Source organism: Gossypium hirsutum, chromosome D07 (genome assembly GCF_007990345.1).
Source record: "Gossypium hirsutum isolate 1008001.06 chromosome D07, Gossypium_hirsutum_v2.1, whole genome shotgun sequence".
In the NCBI taxonomy this organism is placed as follows: Eukaryota; Viridiplantae; Streptophyta; class Magnoliopsida; order Malvales; family Malvaceae; genus Gossypium; species Gossypium hirsutum.
The window spans coordinates 5,162,537-5,180,358 of NC_053443.1; the positions used below are offsets into that span (position 1 = coordinate 5,162,537).

General features: G+C 29.9%; 3 protein-coding genes across 3 annotated transcripts; all 3 read right to left on the bottom strand.

The window, feature by feature from the left end:
- Nucleotides 1-7,971: 7,971 nt before the first annotated feature.
- On the bottom strand, nucleotides 7,972-8,580 carry LOC107955960 (ethylene-responsive transcription factor ERF039). Its single transcript, XM_016891734.1, has one exon. It carries the CDS (start codon nucleotides 8,578-8,580, stop codon nucleotides 7,972-7,974), a length of 609 nt encoding a protein of 202 aa, XP_016747223.1.
- A 5,980-nt stretch (nucleotides 8,581-14,560) lies between these two features.
- Nucleotides 14,561-15,697, bottom strand: LOC121219280 (protein DYAD-like). The gene is made up of 3 exons (XM_041097174.1): nucleotides 15,619-15,697; nucleotides 14,905-15,519; nucleotides 14,561-14,813 (listed from the first exon to the last, which is right to left on the bottom strand). Exons 1-3 carry the CDS (start codon nucleotides 15,691-15,693, stop codon nucleotides 14,667-14,669), a joined length of 837 nt encoding a protein of 278 aa, XP_040953108.1. The 5' UTR covers nucleotides 15,694-15,697; the 3' UTR covers nucleotides 14,561-14,666.
- A 65-nt stretch (nucleotides 15,698-15,762) lies between these two features.
- LOC107955959 (protein DYAD-like) lies at nucleotides 15,763-17,451 on the bottom strand. The gene is made up of 5 exons (XM_016891733.2): nucleotides 17,403-17,451; nucleotides 17,230-17,330; nucleotides 16,465-17,144; nucleotides 16,007-16,390; nucleotides 15,763-15,898 (listed from the first exon to the last, which is right to left on the bottom strand). Exons 1-5 carry the CDS (start codon nucleotides 17,449-17,451, stop codon nucleotides 15,763-15,765), a joined length of 1,350 nt encoding a protein of 449 aa, XP_016747222.2.
- Between the last annotated feature and the right edge of the window lie 371 nt (nucleotides 17,452-17,822).

Consider the following 17,822-nt stretch of genomic DNA (forward strand, 5'->3'; position numbering starts at 1 on the left):
CTGTTCAGACTTTGAAAAATCATAAAAAATTGTAAAAAAAAATGATTATGAGTTTAAATTTATATGTTTAAATTATTAATGAGTCTATTTTCAATAGAAACAAACGAAAAAAATCATCCAAACCCCGTACTAAGAGATAATTAATTTTTAGTAAAGAAAGGTCGAAGCTGTCAAGCAACAGAATAGGGACAAATTTGAGTAATTTACTGTACTGATTGGCTAAATTATAAATTCTAAAATTTTTATGATAAAAAGATATCTGAGCCTAGTTTCAAAAACATCAAGCGGATCTTAATTTCGAATTCCGTAGCTCAAGATATAAATAATTTAGTGACTATGATTCAAGTGGACAGCTTTGATATGAACATATAAGTAAATAGTGGAATTATAGACAATGTTACATATAAGCATGTTATATACTAAAAGCTAAAGATTCTAATAAATATATATATAAAGGATGTGGAATGGAGAGGAGGAGGAGGAGGAGGAAAAAAATATATGAATATATATAGTAGATGAATTTGAAATATTTCGAAATGGTTGTAAGTGATGGAATGATTAATACATGTGAATATGCTTAAACAAATTGATAAAATAGTAAGTGAATAATTGTTAATTGATGTGATATTGAATTCTAAAATTTTATGAAGAATTAAATTGATTGGCACAATTTAGAAATAAATATGAAATATACATAAAGTGGGTAAACTACTTTGAAATTGCAAGTCGTCCAATGGTCTTATTTGTAAAACTTTAATATTTGTGTTAATTTTTGTAAACTTTGTTATCTTTGATTGAGTTTTCATGAGGACTTGAGATTAGAAATAGATGTAAGTGGATGATATGTAAAATGAAGTGGCGGTTATGACATCTGAATACGGTTCAGGTAAAGATATAAATAAATAAATAAATAAAAATAAAGCGTGGAACTTGTAGAAAAATGGAGACGGCGTCACGATGACAAGTTCACCATGTCACGATGTGGAAACCCCAACGTCGCGACGACAGTTCAATTTTTTTTATGAACTATACAATTTAGCCTTTGATCAACTGTGAATGTTTTAATGAGCTCCTTTAACTCATTATTAGTTCTATCGTAAATTTAATTATTACTGAAATGAGTTAATGATCTATATCAATTAAATAATATGATACATTGATTTGAAATTTTCAATAGTTGCTTTGGTAACAAATGTGACATCCTGATGCCTTGACTCGGCGACCGGGTCGAGTATAGGGGTGTTACACAAAGAGAGTTCTCAAAGCTAAAAGATGATCATAGAGTTCAAAAAAAGAAGTGTATAAAAATTGTTATGAAAATAAATAATATTAAACACGGCAAGAAGTTTACAAAGTACTAAAAGCTAATAAGAGAGTATAAAGAGAGCCAATAGTATAGTCAAAGTCCTTAAAAGTATACTAATTTGAGCATAAAAAGAGAAAAGATTGTTAAAATTTTCTAATAGACTCGTAAAGGTGACATATAGCTTTACGACATATAGTATTTCAAGAGATACAAGGATTAAAGCTTAATAACAAAAATTAAAAGATTGAAGAGATACATTGTTATGGTATTCGCTATTATCGACCTGTTACTCAACTATTCGACTGAGATCAACTCGATCCTCTTTACTCTAACAGTGATAACTTGTATAGTTCACTTGTGTGGGCCCGCGCGTGGAGGGTTTGCATCTCCGTATGAGTTTGCACGTGGGGTATTCATATCATCATGTAAGTGAACCCACATCTAAAGAACACGAATTAATCTTAGAATAGAGTACGTGTTGGCATACATGAGAGCTTACCTAGAACGTCACAATGATGAAATGCATAAGATACTATTTAAATTTGCTGTTAATAGTTAGTTATAAAGTATTTTATATGCCTATGTTAGAGTTTGTATGAGTTTTGAGGAAAGCTCAACACATGAAATTTGATGTTTTTGTACGTAGGTAATTGATCTCGAGAAAAAGAAAGAGTTGTACTTCGAGTTGCGTCAAATCAAGAAAACATCAAGCATTTTAATGTGAATATTTTAATTTTGGTTCATAGTTGTGTCATGTATATCGTCAATTATGATAATGCATACATTACTACAGGTTTAGATGTATTCGAGGCCATATAGGCCATTTTAGTTTTGGTTGTGTTTATACTTTATAATGCTAAGTTTTGTGCCTTAAGGCTATGATACGAAAATGTATATAGTGATGGTATGTAAGTTATATATTTTGAAGGATGTGTCTTTTTGGTTTTGAAGAGAGTTTAGAAGCATCTTTTAAAGTCGTCGAAGAGCGAAAGCGAGTAAAAGGTTCATGGTTGTTTGAGAGTAAAAGCATGTGGAGAGTGAGTGTTTGATTAAATTGAACATAAAAGGTTCATGTATCTTGATAGAGGTATTTTGGGCAACCAAGATACAACATGGATTAAGGATGAGTGTTCGATCGGATCGAGTGAAAACATTTTGAGTTAATCGAGTTGAGGAGTCCTGTTTTATTATTCTAACTCAATTTGAAAATTTTTGAATTGCGTCAAGTAAAATTATTCGAGTTAAATTAAAAAAAAACTAAACATATTAAATTAACATCTTGTTATCATATAACTAATTCTATTTTAAAGCATATATATTTGAAAACTCTATTAAAGTAAAATAAGATTAAAAAAAAGATACTTTAGTACGATGAATTAAATCGTTAATTTACTTATTTAGATACCCAAAATTATTATTTTAAAATTTTTTTTGAACTTTTTTGATATATTTTTTAGATTTTTAATTTTTAATTTTTTTAAAATATATATAATTTGGAATTTTTATAAGTTTACACCAATCAGTTATGTGAGTTATTCGAATAATTATAAAGTTCAACTCGATTCAAACTTGAAACTCAATTACTTATTCAAATAACTCAATTCGATTAACTAGAAATTTGAAATTTATTTTAATTTTTAAAGTGTCAGGTTACTCCTAACTTATAGTGTATACTTGTGTAACTTCTACATCTTAAAGGTTTTGAGTTCGCCTTACACTCTTTTGCATGAATTTTTGGGTTCAATCCACTCTTTTGCATCACTTGTCGGTTATTCATCGGGTAGTTATGACTCGAACCTTACTTGATTCTGCCAAATTGAGCTGAAAAAGGATAACGATTCGAGGCCATGCATTCACGAATGAACCATATATACATCAGCATGCGACATTGGTTACCTCATCTCATGGCTCCATAATACTTCCGACTTTAGTTTTTGGTTAAAATATCTCATAAATCCCCATATTTTTCATAAATTTAGATTTTAGTTTTAGAAATTTAATTTTTTTACTTTTTAAATTTCAAAATTCAAGTCTAATTGTTAAAAAGTATTTTATTAAATTATGATTTATTACAACGTCATTGTTTTAATTACATAACTACCTAATGAGTTTTTTAATTATTTCAAAATTTCACATTAATAAACTTAACAAAAAAAATTAACAATATTAATAACTGGACCAAAATTTTAAAATATGAAAAATAAAAAGATTAAATTTTTAAAAATGAAAATATATAGACTAAATTCTTAATTTGTAAAGAGTATAAGGACTTATGACATATTTTAACCGTAATAATTTTTTGTTTCGTTTCTAAGTTGCATTAACATGTGCATGAGGCATGACTGACCTCAGCTATATCCCCTTAAAATGAAAACAAAAACAATTAAGGGTAGGGCAGTCAGTGTAATATTTGGCCAAGCAAGCATTAAATTATTGCAGGTTTGCATGCATATGTTTGACTTTCTTGGTCCTTCAAATTTGATAGTGACAAATGCATAGGTATATATGTACTGTACACATCTAGCAAGTTCAAGGCATAATGATAATATTTATTTTTTTTATTTTTATCTTATTTCTTTTTATTTTTAATTTTTAATTTATAGTTTAATTAAAAAAATTAATTGAAGCATTAAAATTTTAATAATAGTGACGTGATCATTCTCATGCAATCTCATGCAATACATGTACAATTCATAAAAAAAATAAAACTATTAATAATTTTTAAAAATATTTAATAATTATTTATGTTAGCAGTGAAATATAGGTAGACTATCATGCGTGCTGTCAAATTATAGCAATTCAAGTAATTTTTTATTTAAAAAAAACTAATTTAACTGAAATTTGAAGTTGACAGTGGAAACTATAAAAAAAAAGAATAATGGGCAAAGTCACAAAATGGTAAAAGTGAGGAGCTAAATTTGTCTTTATACCAATTTTAAATTAGATAATTATTAATTTAGGCCCTAATATTTACTCATTTTATCACTTAGTCCTTTTTTTATCACTTTAACCATTCTCCTTCAAAATTTAGGCAAATTACATTAATATACATGGAGTGCAATGTTAAATGTGATGCTAATACTATTAAAATTTTAATCATTCAGTTAAATTTTGAAAATTAAAAGTAAAAAAAAAAAATTAAGATGTAAGCGAGATGGTAAATTATTCATTATGTGTATTTTAATTTCATAAAAGTTTATAAAATAAAATTAAAAGAATGGATTTTTACGACCATGACGTGGGCTAATCTTGTCCAACCATTGTCTCTTATTTACCACAAGTGATGGGTTAATACCTTCTTTAATGCCTCGTTTTTCATTCCTTTTCAAAATCGTTTTCAAGTCAAATCAATTTTGATGTGAAATCATAGTCCTCATATGTATAAATTATAAATTATAAATAATTTATATTAATTGTTCAAAAAATATAATAATATTAGCAATGAGTTGTTATTTATTATAATTTAAATTAATTCTAAAATGGTATTTCATATATCATAATATTAATAAAATTATTATAAAATTATAATTAATTATTTTATAATATTATTTAACATTAATGTTAAACACTCGAAATTTAAAAATATTTTTACTGAAAACAATGTTAAACTAAAGAAGATAGAAAGAGTAGATAAAGGAAAAATCCAGATTTAGAAAATATAAACGAGTTTATTGCTTTTATTATTGGTTGGGATTTAATGTAGATGGGGATGATAGGGGCAGTACGGTCTCTTTGGCTGTTCTTCCTTTTTCTTTAATTACACTTAAATTTGTCAATTTATTATAATTATCATGATTTTCAAGCTCTCTTTTTCTTTTTACGAAAAAAGCTATTTACTTTTTAAAAGTATAAATTAAAAATGTTTTTAAAAAGTAAAAAGAAAAAACACATTTGAAATCAATGACGGGCAATCTAAAAAGGCAGGTAAGGGCCTTGATCGCCTGAATAAAAGGATTGTATTGCAATTTTAAACTTCGTTAAAAATTATCAATTTAATTTAACCCCTCAATGATTTGTATTTTTATCTTCGTCCCCCAATCAAGAACTTTTGATTTCGTCCTTATTTTTAACCTTCATTTATAATTCAATATATTTTTATGTAATATTTATATGAAATATGTAACATTTGAAATTGTAATGGCTATATTTTAATATTTAAAATATGATTTATATATTCAAATAAATTTTTACAAGTAATTAACATTAATTGCTTAAAATTTACTTCAATTTTATATTTTTATATCCAAAATATTAATGATGAGTTACAATAAACTTTTTATTTTATTTTATTTTATTTTATTGAAATATCATAATATTAACAAATTAGAACATCATTTAATTTTTTTAATTTAATATCATGTCTAAAATGAACATTTTATTTCTCAAAAATACTTTTTTTCACAATAATACTAAACTCTTAAATCTTAAACCAAACTTTTCAAAAGCAATACTAAACTAGCCCTTACTCTCGTCAATTTGATAATTTTTCTCAACTTGGTCTTCGAACTTTTTCCTATTCATATGATTCCTCAAACTTGAATTTCGTCAAACAAAATAGTTTTTTTTTTTCTTAACACCATTAAGAGATTATCAAAGTGTCGCGTTATCATTTGAATTTTTTTTTAAAATATATTAAAATACTAAAAATGCACCTCGTAAATGAACCTAGACAAATTCGTAATCATTTTGGACATACATTTTTAATAATTTTTAAATAAACATTTTAAAAACCACAAAAAAAAATACTAAAATTGTCTTTTATCTTTTTGTTTTTAAATCAAGATCGTGCCTTTTTTTTTTCTTTTCAAAGGCTAAATTATTAAAGCCCCAATCTTTCTTTAGATAAAAAGGATTATTTTATCTATAAAGGCCAATTTTCAACTTTATTTACGGAAATGAGCCAATTTTTTCATTATTTACCAGAAAGGGCTGAAAATGACAAAACGCATTCACACAAGAGCGTTTTTGAGTGAAATTTCAGCAAAACGCGCCCTTGGGGGAGCAATTTTGCCATGTCAGCACAAAACGCGCTGACATGGGCGCACTTGTGCCTGTTCTCAAATTAAATTTTCAAAAAAAGTCATTTTTAAAAAAATTATAAAAATAGACCAATTTTTTTGAAAATTTACAAAGAATAAGCCTTTATAAAGACCCAAAATAGCAAAACTTTTTTTTTTAAGAAAAATAAGGAAAATGAGACTTTGGGTCTATATAAAGATCTGCTTTGTAAGTTCTATTTCTACATTAATTGGTGACACTTTAAAATAAAACAAAAAATTGCGTTGCTACTTTGTGTCTTTATAAAGGCTTATTCTCGTAAGTTTTCAAAAAAATTGGTCCATTTTTATAAATTTTTTTAAAAATGACCTTTTTTGAAAATTTAATCTAAGAACGGGCAAAAGTGTGCTCATGTTAGCGTGTTTTTGCTGATGTGGGGTAAAAAGCTTTCACGTCATGAGTGTGTTTTGTGCTGACATGGTAAAAATACTCCTTTAAGGGCGTGTTTTGCTGAAATTTTACCCAAAAATGCTCCTATGTAACCGTGTTTTGTCATTTTCGATTCTAATAAATAATGAAAAAATTGATCTATTTTCGTAAATAAAGTTGGAAATGAGACTTTATAAGTAAAATAGTCGATAGAAAGAGGAAGGATTTGACTCTTGCCTTTAAGAAATGACATGAAATAAATTAAGAATTAAGGAAAAGCATAAAGCAGAAGACTTGACTCTACTTCTAGCATGCTTCACACTTTCAGATAACATTCTGCTGGATTATTTGTACCAGAGATCTCCAAATTACTATTTAATTTTTAAATTGATCCTTAAACTTTAAAATATTCTAGTTGAATCCTTAAATTATTAGTATCTTTTATCAACCATGTAATTGAGTCATTCATTTTGATGTTAAATATGCTCCAATTTGAATTAGAATTGATGCCTAAATTAATAGGTTATTGATACTTGAAGATCTCAATTATGTTTTGAAATTTAAGACCAATAGAGAATTTCAGTCATAATGCGAGGACTTTTGATGGAATTAACCCTATTCTTAATTTAGCCTAACAGATAAGTTTACCTTACTTGAAAAAGGAGAAAATAATTACAAACTCCGAACATACACAGTAGAATAAAAAGTATGATGAGATTATTATTATTATTATTACGAAATCTTAGCAAATAGAGTGGAACCCATTATAGCCTGACCTAAATGAAATCTTCAGGTTCCATTATTACAAATACAATGAACTAAATAGTCTTTATACATGTAAAATTGGTGAATAGAAAAACATCCATAGCCCCAAATTCTTTAAACAAAAGCCATTAGCTATGATGATGAGGTATTTATTGGTAAAATACTAAGAGCTTGATTGTATTTTATTCTATTTATTAAAAAATTAGAAAAATTAATCTTTATACATTAGATCAAAAAGCAAACTAGTCATTTTGTTAAAAAAATTCATCCAATTCCACAGTTAAAAAGTGGTATTTGTACGTTTTGTCAGTTATACCAGTTTTCAATAGTAAAAATGAATGAAATTTTTAACATAAAGGATTAGTTTGCTCTTTCGTCTAACATACAGGGATTAATTTGTCTATTTTCTGAATAAAAGGGGCAAAATGCAATCTTTTCCTAGTACAAGGGCCTCTAGATAATTTTACCTGTATTCATTCCATTATCGTTTCCTCAAACTGGAAATCAGTGTGAATTCCAGCTTGTTCATGTTGCCACCATGAATTGAAACCAAATCGATGATGGGTTCCATCTGGTTCAAGTGAGAGATCAGGAAGGTCAAACCACATACTCAGATCACTATCCTCCGATGACATTGTAGTCGAACTTGTTGCTTCCCCTTCAAACCTTTCTTCTTCTTCTTCACCAACCATGCCATTGCCATTGCCATTCCCATGGGCTGCTTCATTAGCAGCCTTTTGAATATCCCTATGGCTACAAGTAGCAGGACGAGGAAGTTGATGAGCTAATTTGGGAAAATTAAGGTAAGCTGATTCACCTTTGATAGCTATGGAGGCTGCATCGTGTGCTCGAGCTGCCATTTCCGCCGTGGGGAATGTGCCCAGCCAAATCCTTGAATTCTTCTTGGGTTCACGTATTTCAGACACCCATTTGCCCCAACTTCGCATCCTCACACCACGATACTTGCAACTCTTTTCATGATTGTTGCTGGCGTTGGGTTTCATTGATGACACTCCAGGTTTTTTTGCTGGGTTTGATGATCTTTTCTTCCTACGGGATTTCTTTATATACTTTAAACCCATTAGAACATGTTACTAGTATAGCTACTATTTGGAGGAGACTTGGTGCAAGGGGAGAGTTTGGCACCTTTAATACACTTTCTTGGGACCCAATGTTTTAATTACTGCAACAGTGATACAATAAAATATAGATTTTCGATTCAGTCGTTGTTCTATCAATAATGAAAAATTCATAAAATTTAAAATATTAAACTAATTCAACTATCGATATTTTGGATTCACCTAGAGATCTAAACTCTTATCTCTAGACTAATATACTAGTCAATTCTTGATTCAACTAGTTTAACCGATCTGATTCAAATAACACTGACGGGCTTTTTTAATACAAGATTGTGTCCCGAAAACTTTGAGTTGTTAAGTTTAAGACTCATATTTTGCAAATCCTTAAGTGAGTTTGCAGTCTAGAGTTATTTTATTTTATGTTTAGATATATTTCGAGTATTAATTTAATCATGTTTTGTAATTATCAGATGGTGATAGATATTATTTGTGTATTATTTATATTTGTGGTTGAATGTAAGATAACAAAAGCATAAGTCTAATTATGCCCCCAATCCCAATTGCTAGCACTATTAGCCGACTTATGTGTTAGGAATTGGACTTTTAATTTTTAAATTAAATCTTTAAATACGTGTTAATAGAATTATCGATTGGAATTTAATCTTAAAATCAAATAAAAATAAAGAAAGTAAATGAGAGATTGAAAGCATAAATGAAGTCAATGTAAAAAAGATCAGTAGCCACGTTTCAATTATATAGAGAGAGAGAATAGAATCCTATGAAGAAAAAGAAGGAAGATAAAAGGGTTGATTGTTCCATTGACCATAATTCAATTAATTAGTATGTTTTAAGTCATTAGTGCTTGTTAACTCTTTTTTCTTATATGGGAAAATGAATTTAAAAATTTATATTTCAATAATAATATACGTGTGAAAAATATAAAAAAAATATGATTTTTATAATTTAAGGTTTTTAAATTTACTGCTAAATAAACATTTAATAATTTTATGAATTTAATGAATAATCATACTTTTTAATTTTTTTAACATTAATCTCATTATTGATTCTTTATCATATCTGTTCTTTTTGATACAATGCCTAGAACTACCCATAGCTCCTCCCTAACCTTTAAATAGGAGGATAATGTGTTTCAGCGCACTCGAACTCGTTCTCCTACATTGGCAATAATACCTATGTCAATTGAGCTAATACTCAATCGATTACTTTTTTTAATTTTTAAATATTTACTTCTCAATTTATATTATTTCTAAAACTCTAATTCTAATTCTAAAATATAAATTTAAACTATTTTAAAGATTTTACAATTTGAGATAGAGTACATGGTGATTCAAACTTAACATTATTAGTTAGGAGAAAAGATTGTATGAAACTGTGATTCCACGTCATCCTTATACATTTCTAATAAGAGAATGACAAATCAAATTTTTCTTCCTGATTTCTAGCTTTTTCCTCCTGGAAAAATTTAAATCCAACTAAAGCTGCTAAAGGAAAATCTGATTTATCATTCTCCTATTGGAAAGGGATAGGGATAACGTGAAATCACAGTTTCATACAATCTCTTCTCTATTAGTTAGATACGTTTTGAAAAATAATTAGATGAGCAAAAACAAACATATATATTTTTCTTTCAAAAACTTGTCCTATGGCTTCACATGTTCCCTAACTTGTGGGTTTAGAGATAATTTTTAAGGGAATTAAAACTTCACATTGATTGCAATTTTGCAAGTCATTGAATGTATATTCACAAGAAGGCTTGTTATTATTTTATATATGAAATTGAAAGAGCAATTGCTTGTTCTAGCAAGGAACTTGTTTTTTTTTAAATGCAAAAATTATTATAAGCAAGTTGTTAGTGTTGTTCAATTTGCAATTAAGTTTTAAAGTGAAAAAAATCGTAATAGGAAAGCAATCTAGTTTTGTATAGGAGAGAAGTTACAACTTGATCGCTGAGTTGGACTTAAATCATGTATTGGACATATTGATTTATAATGGACTACTCTTTGAGAAACACTGTATAAACGTAGGAAGCTTCCAAATTGTGTAGCCAAACTTCTGTGTCCATCTTCTATTACAATTGCTAGTAAGTTAGTCTAATTTCAACTGAGCATACATCTGAAAGGCAAAATTAACAAACTCACAACTAGTATTAGATCTAGGAACATTGCATAGCAAGTTGTAATCCTAGTTGCAACTGAGGGTGAAACTACTATGGAGGACTTGCAGAAGCAATTAGCCCTTTTTACTCATAATTTTAATAGGGCATAATAAGGTAACCAAAAAGAATAAGAGGTTTGATACCAATACAAATTATTGCAAGGGAAAGTGCCAGGGAGTTGTGATCAATGAAGATGCACCCAAAGAGAAAAAGAAAGGAATATAGTGTCATGAGTGTCGAGGTTTTTGTTATATGCAACCTTACCTCTAGAAAAATCTTGATTTGGTCCAATGTTTGGTTTTTTGGATTAGAGCAACTTTCTAAGTAATAATGAGATTGAGAATACCTAGGAAAATAATAAAGTGAGTAATTTCTCAATTATTTGTGACATTTCTCCTTTTGAACTATTTTATTTATGTTCTTAATTATATTATTTATATTTTATTTATTATTAATTTAGGGAATACTTGAAAAAAAATATCTTAAAGTTTATTTTTGACAAATTTTTGCAATTTGGACTTTCAACATAGTACAATTTCAATATTTTGGTCATGACTGATATATAACACTTGCATTCTTTAAGCCAAAGGGCATTACATTGTAACATAATAGTTCATCCTCCATGATAAAAGAAGTCTTTTCTTGATCATTTAATGCCATTGCAATATAGTTGTAACAAAAAAAATCCATAAAGCTCATGTATTTATAACTAGATGATACATTAACTAGTCTATCAATTAGGGGTAAGCGTTCGATCAAATTGAATAAACAAATTTCGAGTTAATCTAGTTAACGAATCATGTTTTATTATCTTGACTCGATTTGAAATTTTCTTGAATTGGAGTTGAGTGAGATGGAATTTGAATCGAATAGATTTGAATATGTTTGTTCGATTTAAATTAAAAAAATGACTTTGGGTCCTTGTAACCATTGTCACCGCCGTAATCAAATTTGTTATTAACTTTCATCCCTTCATAAATTATTTATCAATCTTTTATATACGAGATAGCTTTTTTGTTTGCTTAGTTGCTTCAATTAGCTTCTAATTCTTGTCACTATGTATTTTGAAATTAAAAAATATATTAAATGTAAAAAATGTGATTTTTTTAATAAAATTTATCTTAAAGATAAAATGTGAAATTAATATCAACATAAAATTTTAACACGAATATTTTACGGTATCATCAATAATTTAATTTTAACAGAAATTTATAAAGATTCAATATGATAAGCAATTCAATAATATAAATAGTACAAAATATGAAATTTAATTTAATAATATAAATAGTAGATATAAATAAAATTATTACTATTTAGGTTTAGGGATTTTTTTTGAATGATTTTTATTTTTGTTTTGGGAGTAAAAGGTGAGAAGTAAAAGTTTGGATGAAAAATAAAAAGTTTGAGAAAAAAGTAATGGAGGAGTAAAATTTGGGAGGGAAAATATTCAAAAAAAAAATTTGAGGGTAAACAGATCTATATTTTTTAGTTTCAATGGGACTCCTTAAGAGCGTTGTTTCTATCTACTATTATCTAAAATTAATCGAGTTATTAATGACTGGGCAAAATTAAGAAATAGCCCCTCATGTCTGAAATTATAGAAGATCCCCTCTAAAATCAACTTATAACCAAATCCTTGTTGGAACATTTTCAAAATATTTATAATGTTCCAATATTTACAAATGAAAGATTACAAGTTATCAAAAAATTATATCACTTGATTATTAACCAAAAGTTATGACTTTTTATTGAGATGAGTTATGTCTTTTAAATTTAAATTTTATGTCACTTGATTATTAACAAAGAGTTATGATTATTCGAGTAGACATTTATTGAATAATTATATTTCTTGTTAAAAGATACGACTATTCAATTGAATAGTTGTGTTCATTGTTAATAAAATGTCACTATTCAAATAGGCATTTATTGGATAATTATGTTTTTACGAAGAGACGTGTGAACTCCTATATATAAATAGGAGTTAAATTTCATTTGTTTAGAAAAACAATAAATATAGAATCTATTGTTTCTCCTCTATTTTATATTATTATTAGATTGTTCTGTAAAGAATTATTACAGACATTCTTTATAGAAATTGATATTCTTGCTATGCTCAATGCTCAGTGCAGAGGCGAATTTAAGCGGGGCTTGCATGGGCCCAGCCCCCCTAAAATGAAAAATTGCCATTTAGGCTCTCTAATTTTTTTTTAAATTTTGAATAAGTAAAGGTAAAATTACACTTTGGCCCCCTAAAATTATAAGAATTTGACTTAATCATTTAAAAATTATAAATGTCTAGACTATAAAAAAATTAAAATTTCATTCAGTCACCCTAAAAAATTGTTATGGCTTCGCCTCTGGCTCAGTGAACTGTTTTCGTCAGTTCAAAACATAGACAGCCATTGAACTTCATTGTATTCTCAAGGCTTATTTGCCAATAATTCTTTTACACATCAACAATCCTTAGATTGGCTCCTACCGCTTTGAATGAGAAAAGTTTACAATTTGCAGAGAGAATTGTAAAGATGCAACATCACATTACCTTACTATTTATAACCTTATCACCTTATTGCTTCCTCTATGAAATCATTTAAGAAATGCAGTCTCCCATTTTGTGGCCAACATTACCATAGAATCTGACCTACTCGATAATTTTTAATTATAACAATTTATAATTTTTTTAATAAGTTTTATAGTTTTTTTTAATGATTTTCTACCTATAATTTGGCTTTTTTTTAAAGATTTTTTAAAATTTCATATAACTTTTTAGACTTTTTTGAAAATTTATGTAATTTTTATTTTTATATTTTTAAACTTTTAAAATGTGAACTAAATTGATAGAATATATAAATATTGAAAACCAAATTTATTATTATATCAATATCAATAAGAAAAGTTGGTATTATTATGGAGTTAAAGATTAAAAAAAGTTACTAAAATGAAGTTAATAATAATATCTATAATATTTTGATGTTTTAGTAACCAAAAGAGCAATACCTCAACAATAATTGAATAGCGATGTAATTAGTATCTACTCAACTGTCATTGCCTCAGCCGCTGTTTCTGCACGCAGGAAGAAGTTTCAAGACCTTCACAACTTTAGTGGGCTGAAAACTATATGCAGCCCATCGCAACTTATTACCCACAAATCCGAACCCAAGTCAAGCAGTCTTCTTAAATTTTCTATTAGATGATTTTGGGTCGTGATACCTATCAATTTGGATTCAAGTTATTTACGTTTGTTTGTTAATATGTTTTGGTCTAATTTGAGTTTTCTTGAATTAGGGCTTTGTTTGTGTTTGAATCTTGGGTTTGGGCTTATGACTATTTTTGGTTTAAACCATTTTGTGTTAGTTTTATGGTTAAATAATTGAATGGACCAACAATACTTGGTTTTCAATTTCAGTTCCAAGTACTAGTTGATAAAAAATCAACGAGTTCTAATAAGCTTATATTGAAGCTTACTTATATAACTAAATTTGACTATAACCTAATTGTGTTGAATTTGGATCCACCGATGGAGTTTTGATTCAATTTCATTTTTATTTTTTTGTTTACGGCAAAAACAAACCCTGAATTCTGTAAGCATTAAAAAATTTGAGAGATTAGCTTTGATTTTCAATCTCAAAACATGCAAGAACATTGATCTCCTAGGGGTTGGTGATGATGATGATGCAAGTAAATAAAGAAACCTGGAAAAATGTTTTTAAGATATTGATAATAGTAACATCATTTACAAATATGGTAAGCTATAGGATAGGGATTTGATTACTTTAAAGGTATGTCAAAAGTTTAAACATGGGTATTACTGTTCCCCAAATTACAATGTATATATGTGTGTGTATATATTATGAAAATTCCAGTATAAATTGTTATTTTAGATGATAATACATAATAGTAGTGTAGTGTTCTTCTAGACTCGCCTGGGATTCTTGTTCATTGACGACCTGGGAGCAGATAGAGCCAACCATGTTCTTGGAGAACAAGGTGAATGTGATGAGTATCCCCTTTCCTGTTCCTCCCATTGGCTTGTCTCGTTCTCTTTCTTAGTATGTATCATCTATAAAAGAAAGTGAAAGTACAATGTCAGTTTCAGTTATGTTAGAACTAATTAATGAAAAGGGTATTGCGGGAATGTATATAAAATATACTCGCGGCAAGGAAGTGGAGGTTGTCCAATGATGATGTCTTCTCTGGTAGGTGAGTGGACAAGGTGAGCTGTGAGACCCGCAATATCCATGATCATGGAGGTTGCCGGGGACCTCATTGAGGTTGATGAGAGTAGTTTCAGTCGTTGCCTCTGGAGGCAGAGGAGGAGATGTGGGTAAGTATTTGATAGCAACAGTTTGTCGTCTCTCAGCCAATGGTTCGACAGTGGAAGTCGGTTGGGGGCTACGACGGGGAGCTGTGGTGGTGGAAGAGCTGACAGAGGGAGGAGTGGGGACCACAAGTAGGTCATCAATGGGAGCAACAACTTGACGAGACAAAGCCATGTTTGGCCAAAGGAAGGTCCCTTGTGGTTTGCATATTCTAAACCCACTCTTCAGCCTTCGAATTTTTGCTGCTTTATTTTCTGTGGTTGCCACTGGGTTTCTTCTTTTTCTAGTAACTGATAGGATCCTTTCTTCTGGGTAACCATCTTTTTCTTCATCTGATACTACCACCATAACTTTGTCACTATCGGTGTTTAATGGCGGTGTTGTTGATCCCATTATGACTAGGGCATTTGCAGCTTCCACTTTTGATCTTAGCTTCCCCATCTCTTCCTGCATGATTCATCATCCACTCCATTTCATCATCACATTCTGTGAAAAAACAATACATGAACTTCAGCCAAAGGAAACTGAGTGACTCATGATGAATACCTCCACTCCACATAAAGATTTTGAGATCTCCCCGAGCTGCCCCTCAAGATTAGCTTTCCATTTCATCAAGTCCATGTACTTTTCCTGAGCAAAAATCCAAGAAAGTGCTAAGAGAAGAGCATATGGGATGGTAAACAATATAAGTCAAGCTTTAGTATCTACCTTCAATGGAAGTAACATAGTAGTAGCATTATGAACCATGTTTTGGCTAGCAACAGAAGCATTTGGGGTGATAACAAGAGCTAGATTTTCATCAGTCTTTTTGGCCTCCAGCATATCCCTTTATTTTATAAATGAAAGCAATTAGAATCATATAACACATAAAAAGGCCAATACCAGCTAGCAGTGAATGATAAAATATATAGTAAAAAGAAGAAAAGGTCCATACCTTCTTAGCTTAGCTATCTCTTCCCTAAGCTCCTGCAGCTCTCTAGCACAAACTGGATCCTGGGTAGGGTTATCACCAAGCTTCCAACCAGCAGGAGGGGTCCAATAAGGATCCTGAACCCCGGCCTCTTTCCTTATGTCCATTAAATCAGCACTCTCCAACCAATATTCCATAGCCCCATCGGCATTATGCCGCCTCATGAATCTTTCTTCACCTCCAGGAGCCACCTTCCAAGCCATGTGTTTCAGCAAATGATCCAACAAACCAGTGTCCCCAATCAACTTCCTTGCTTCTGCTCTCAATGCTGGCCTTAGTATTGGGTTCCCAAATACTGCTCCCTTCTCCTTCATAATCTTCAACATGTTTTTCTCAGCTAAATTATACCTTCATGAAAAACCAGCTTTATATAATAAAAAAATAGTTAACAACAAAATTAAATCAAAAACACTATAGCTCACCTCTGAACAGACCATCTTTCAATGGAGTTTTTGACTTCTTTTCTCTTACTTGGCTTGTAAAGAGTAATTTGTTTATCATTCTCCTGCTTCGGTTTCTTTGCTGTCTGTGTTTTGTAGTTTTCTCCATGGACCTTCCTCTTACAGCTCTTCACTTCTGTCTCCATGATCTCATCATCACTAGCTGTCTCTTCTTCCTCCTCTTTATTATCTTCTTCATTGTCTTCCTCATTTTCCTTCTCGTCCTCTTCTCCTTTAAAACCTATTGACCCTCTCTCCTCCACGTAGCGTCCCAAAAACCTAACCTGCCTACGCCGACCCCATCGGAGCATCCCAGCGGATATCAACTCAGACCAGCACAGTCCTTTCTTAATCACCATGTTGACATAGCTGGTAATAACAGCTGGGCTTGGGCTTGGGTTCTTCCCTATTTCTTGTTCCTTGGGAGAAGAAACCCCCATTACCCAAAAACTCCATCGATTCCTTTGCACTGCAATCACATGCGGTGGAATCCTACGATATAAAACATCTCGAGCAATCTCCGATTCCATGGAGTACTGTTCATCTAATGCGGGTAACATCTTCGCATCCACTTTCCTCCGGTTCCGTTCGCTGAAGTGTGCTCGAAGAGAATACATGCTTGGGTACCTTAACGACACGCTGCACTTAGACTTCTTACTCACCTTACAAACAAAAAACACCAAGCACACAGTTATCGCCAGGATTCAAAAACTAAATTCATAAACAAAAAATTTATTTATCTATTACCATGATAACACGAACTAACTTGAGGTGCTCTGGGGTTTTAGTGGGAAGCTTGGAATGATCAATTTCATAGTAAGACCCAACTCTAATATGAGCAACAGCATCTGATATAAAATAAAAAAGAATGAAAAGGTGGGCATTAATGGAGCATAATGAAGAAAAAAAAAAGTACGTACCATCGAGTGAGGAAGGGAGCAGCAATTGTCTGCCCAAAGCAATCTTCATTGCGGCGTCAAATCTGATATTTACAAAAAAGAAAAAACCATAAAAAAGAAGAAGAAGAAGAAGTAATTTGAATATAAAAAGATGCATGGAGAGGAGTGAGTCAGGGCTTCCGAGAAATACTGAAAATGTAATATACTAAACACAGAACCGAAGTTATAACAATGGCGGCTTTGTTTATTGATTTTAGCTCCATCTATAAAATTTTAAATGACATATAAAAAGAAGAAAAGGGAGATAGCTAAATGAAAAGATCAAACAAGAGAGGTAACGGAAAAACTTCAAAGTACAAAAAAAAATAAAACTAAATTAGTTAGTACTGCATATTTTGTTTTCTCTGAAAATGCAAAGCAAATGCTAATGATCAAAATGAA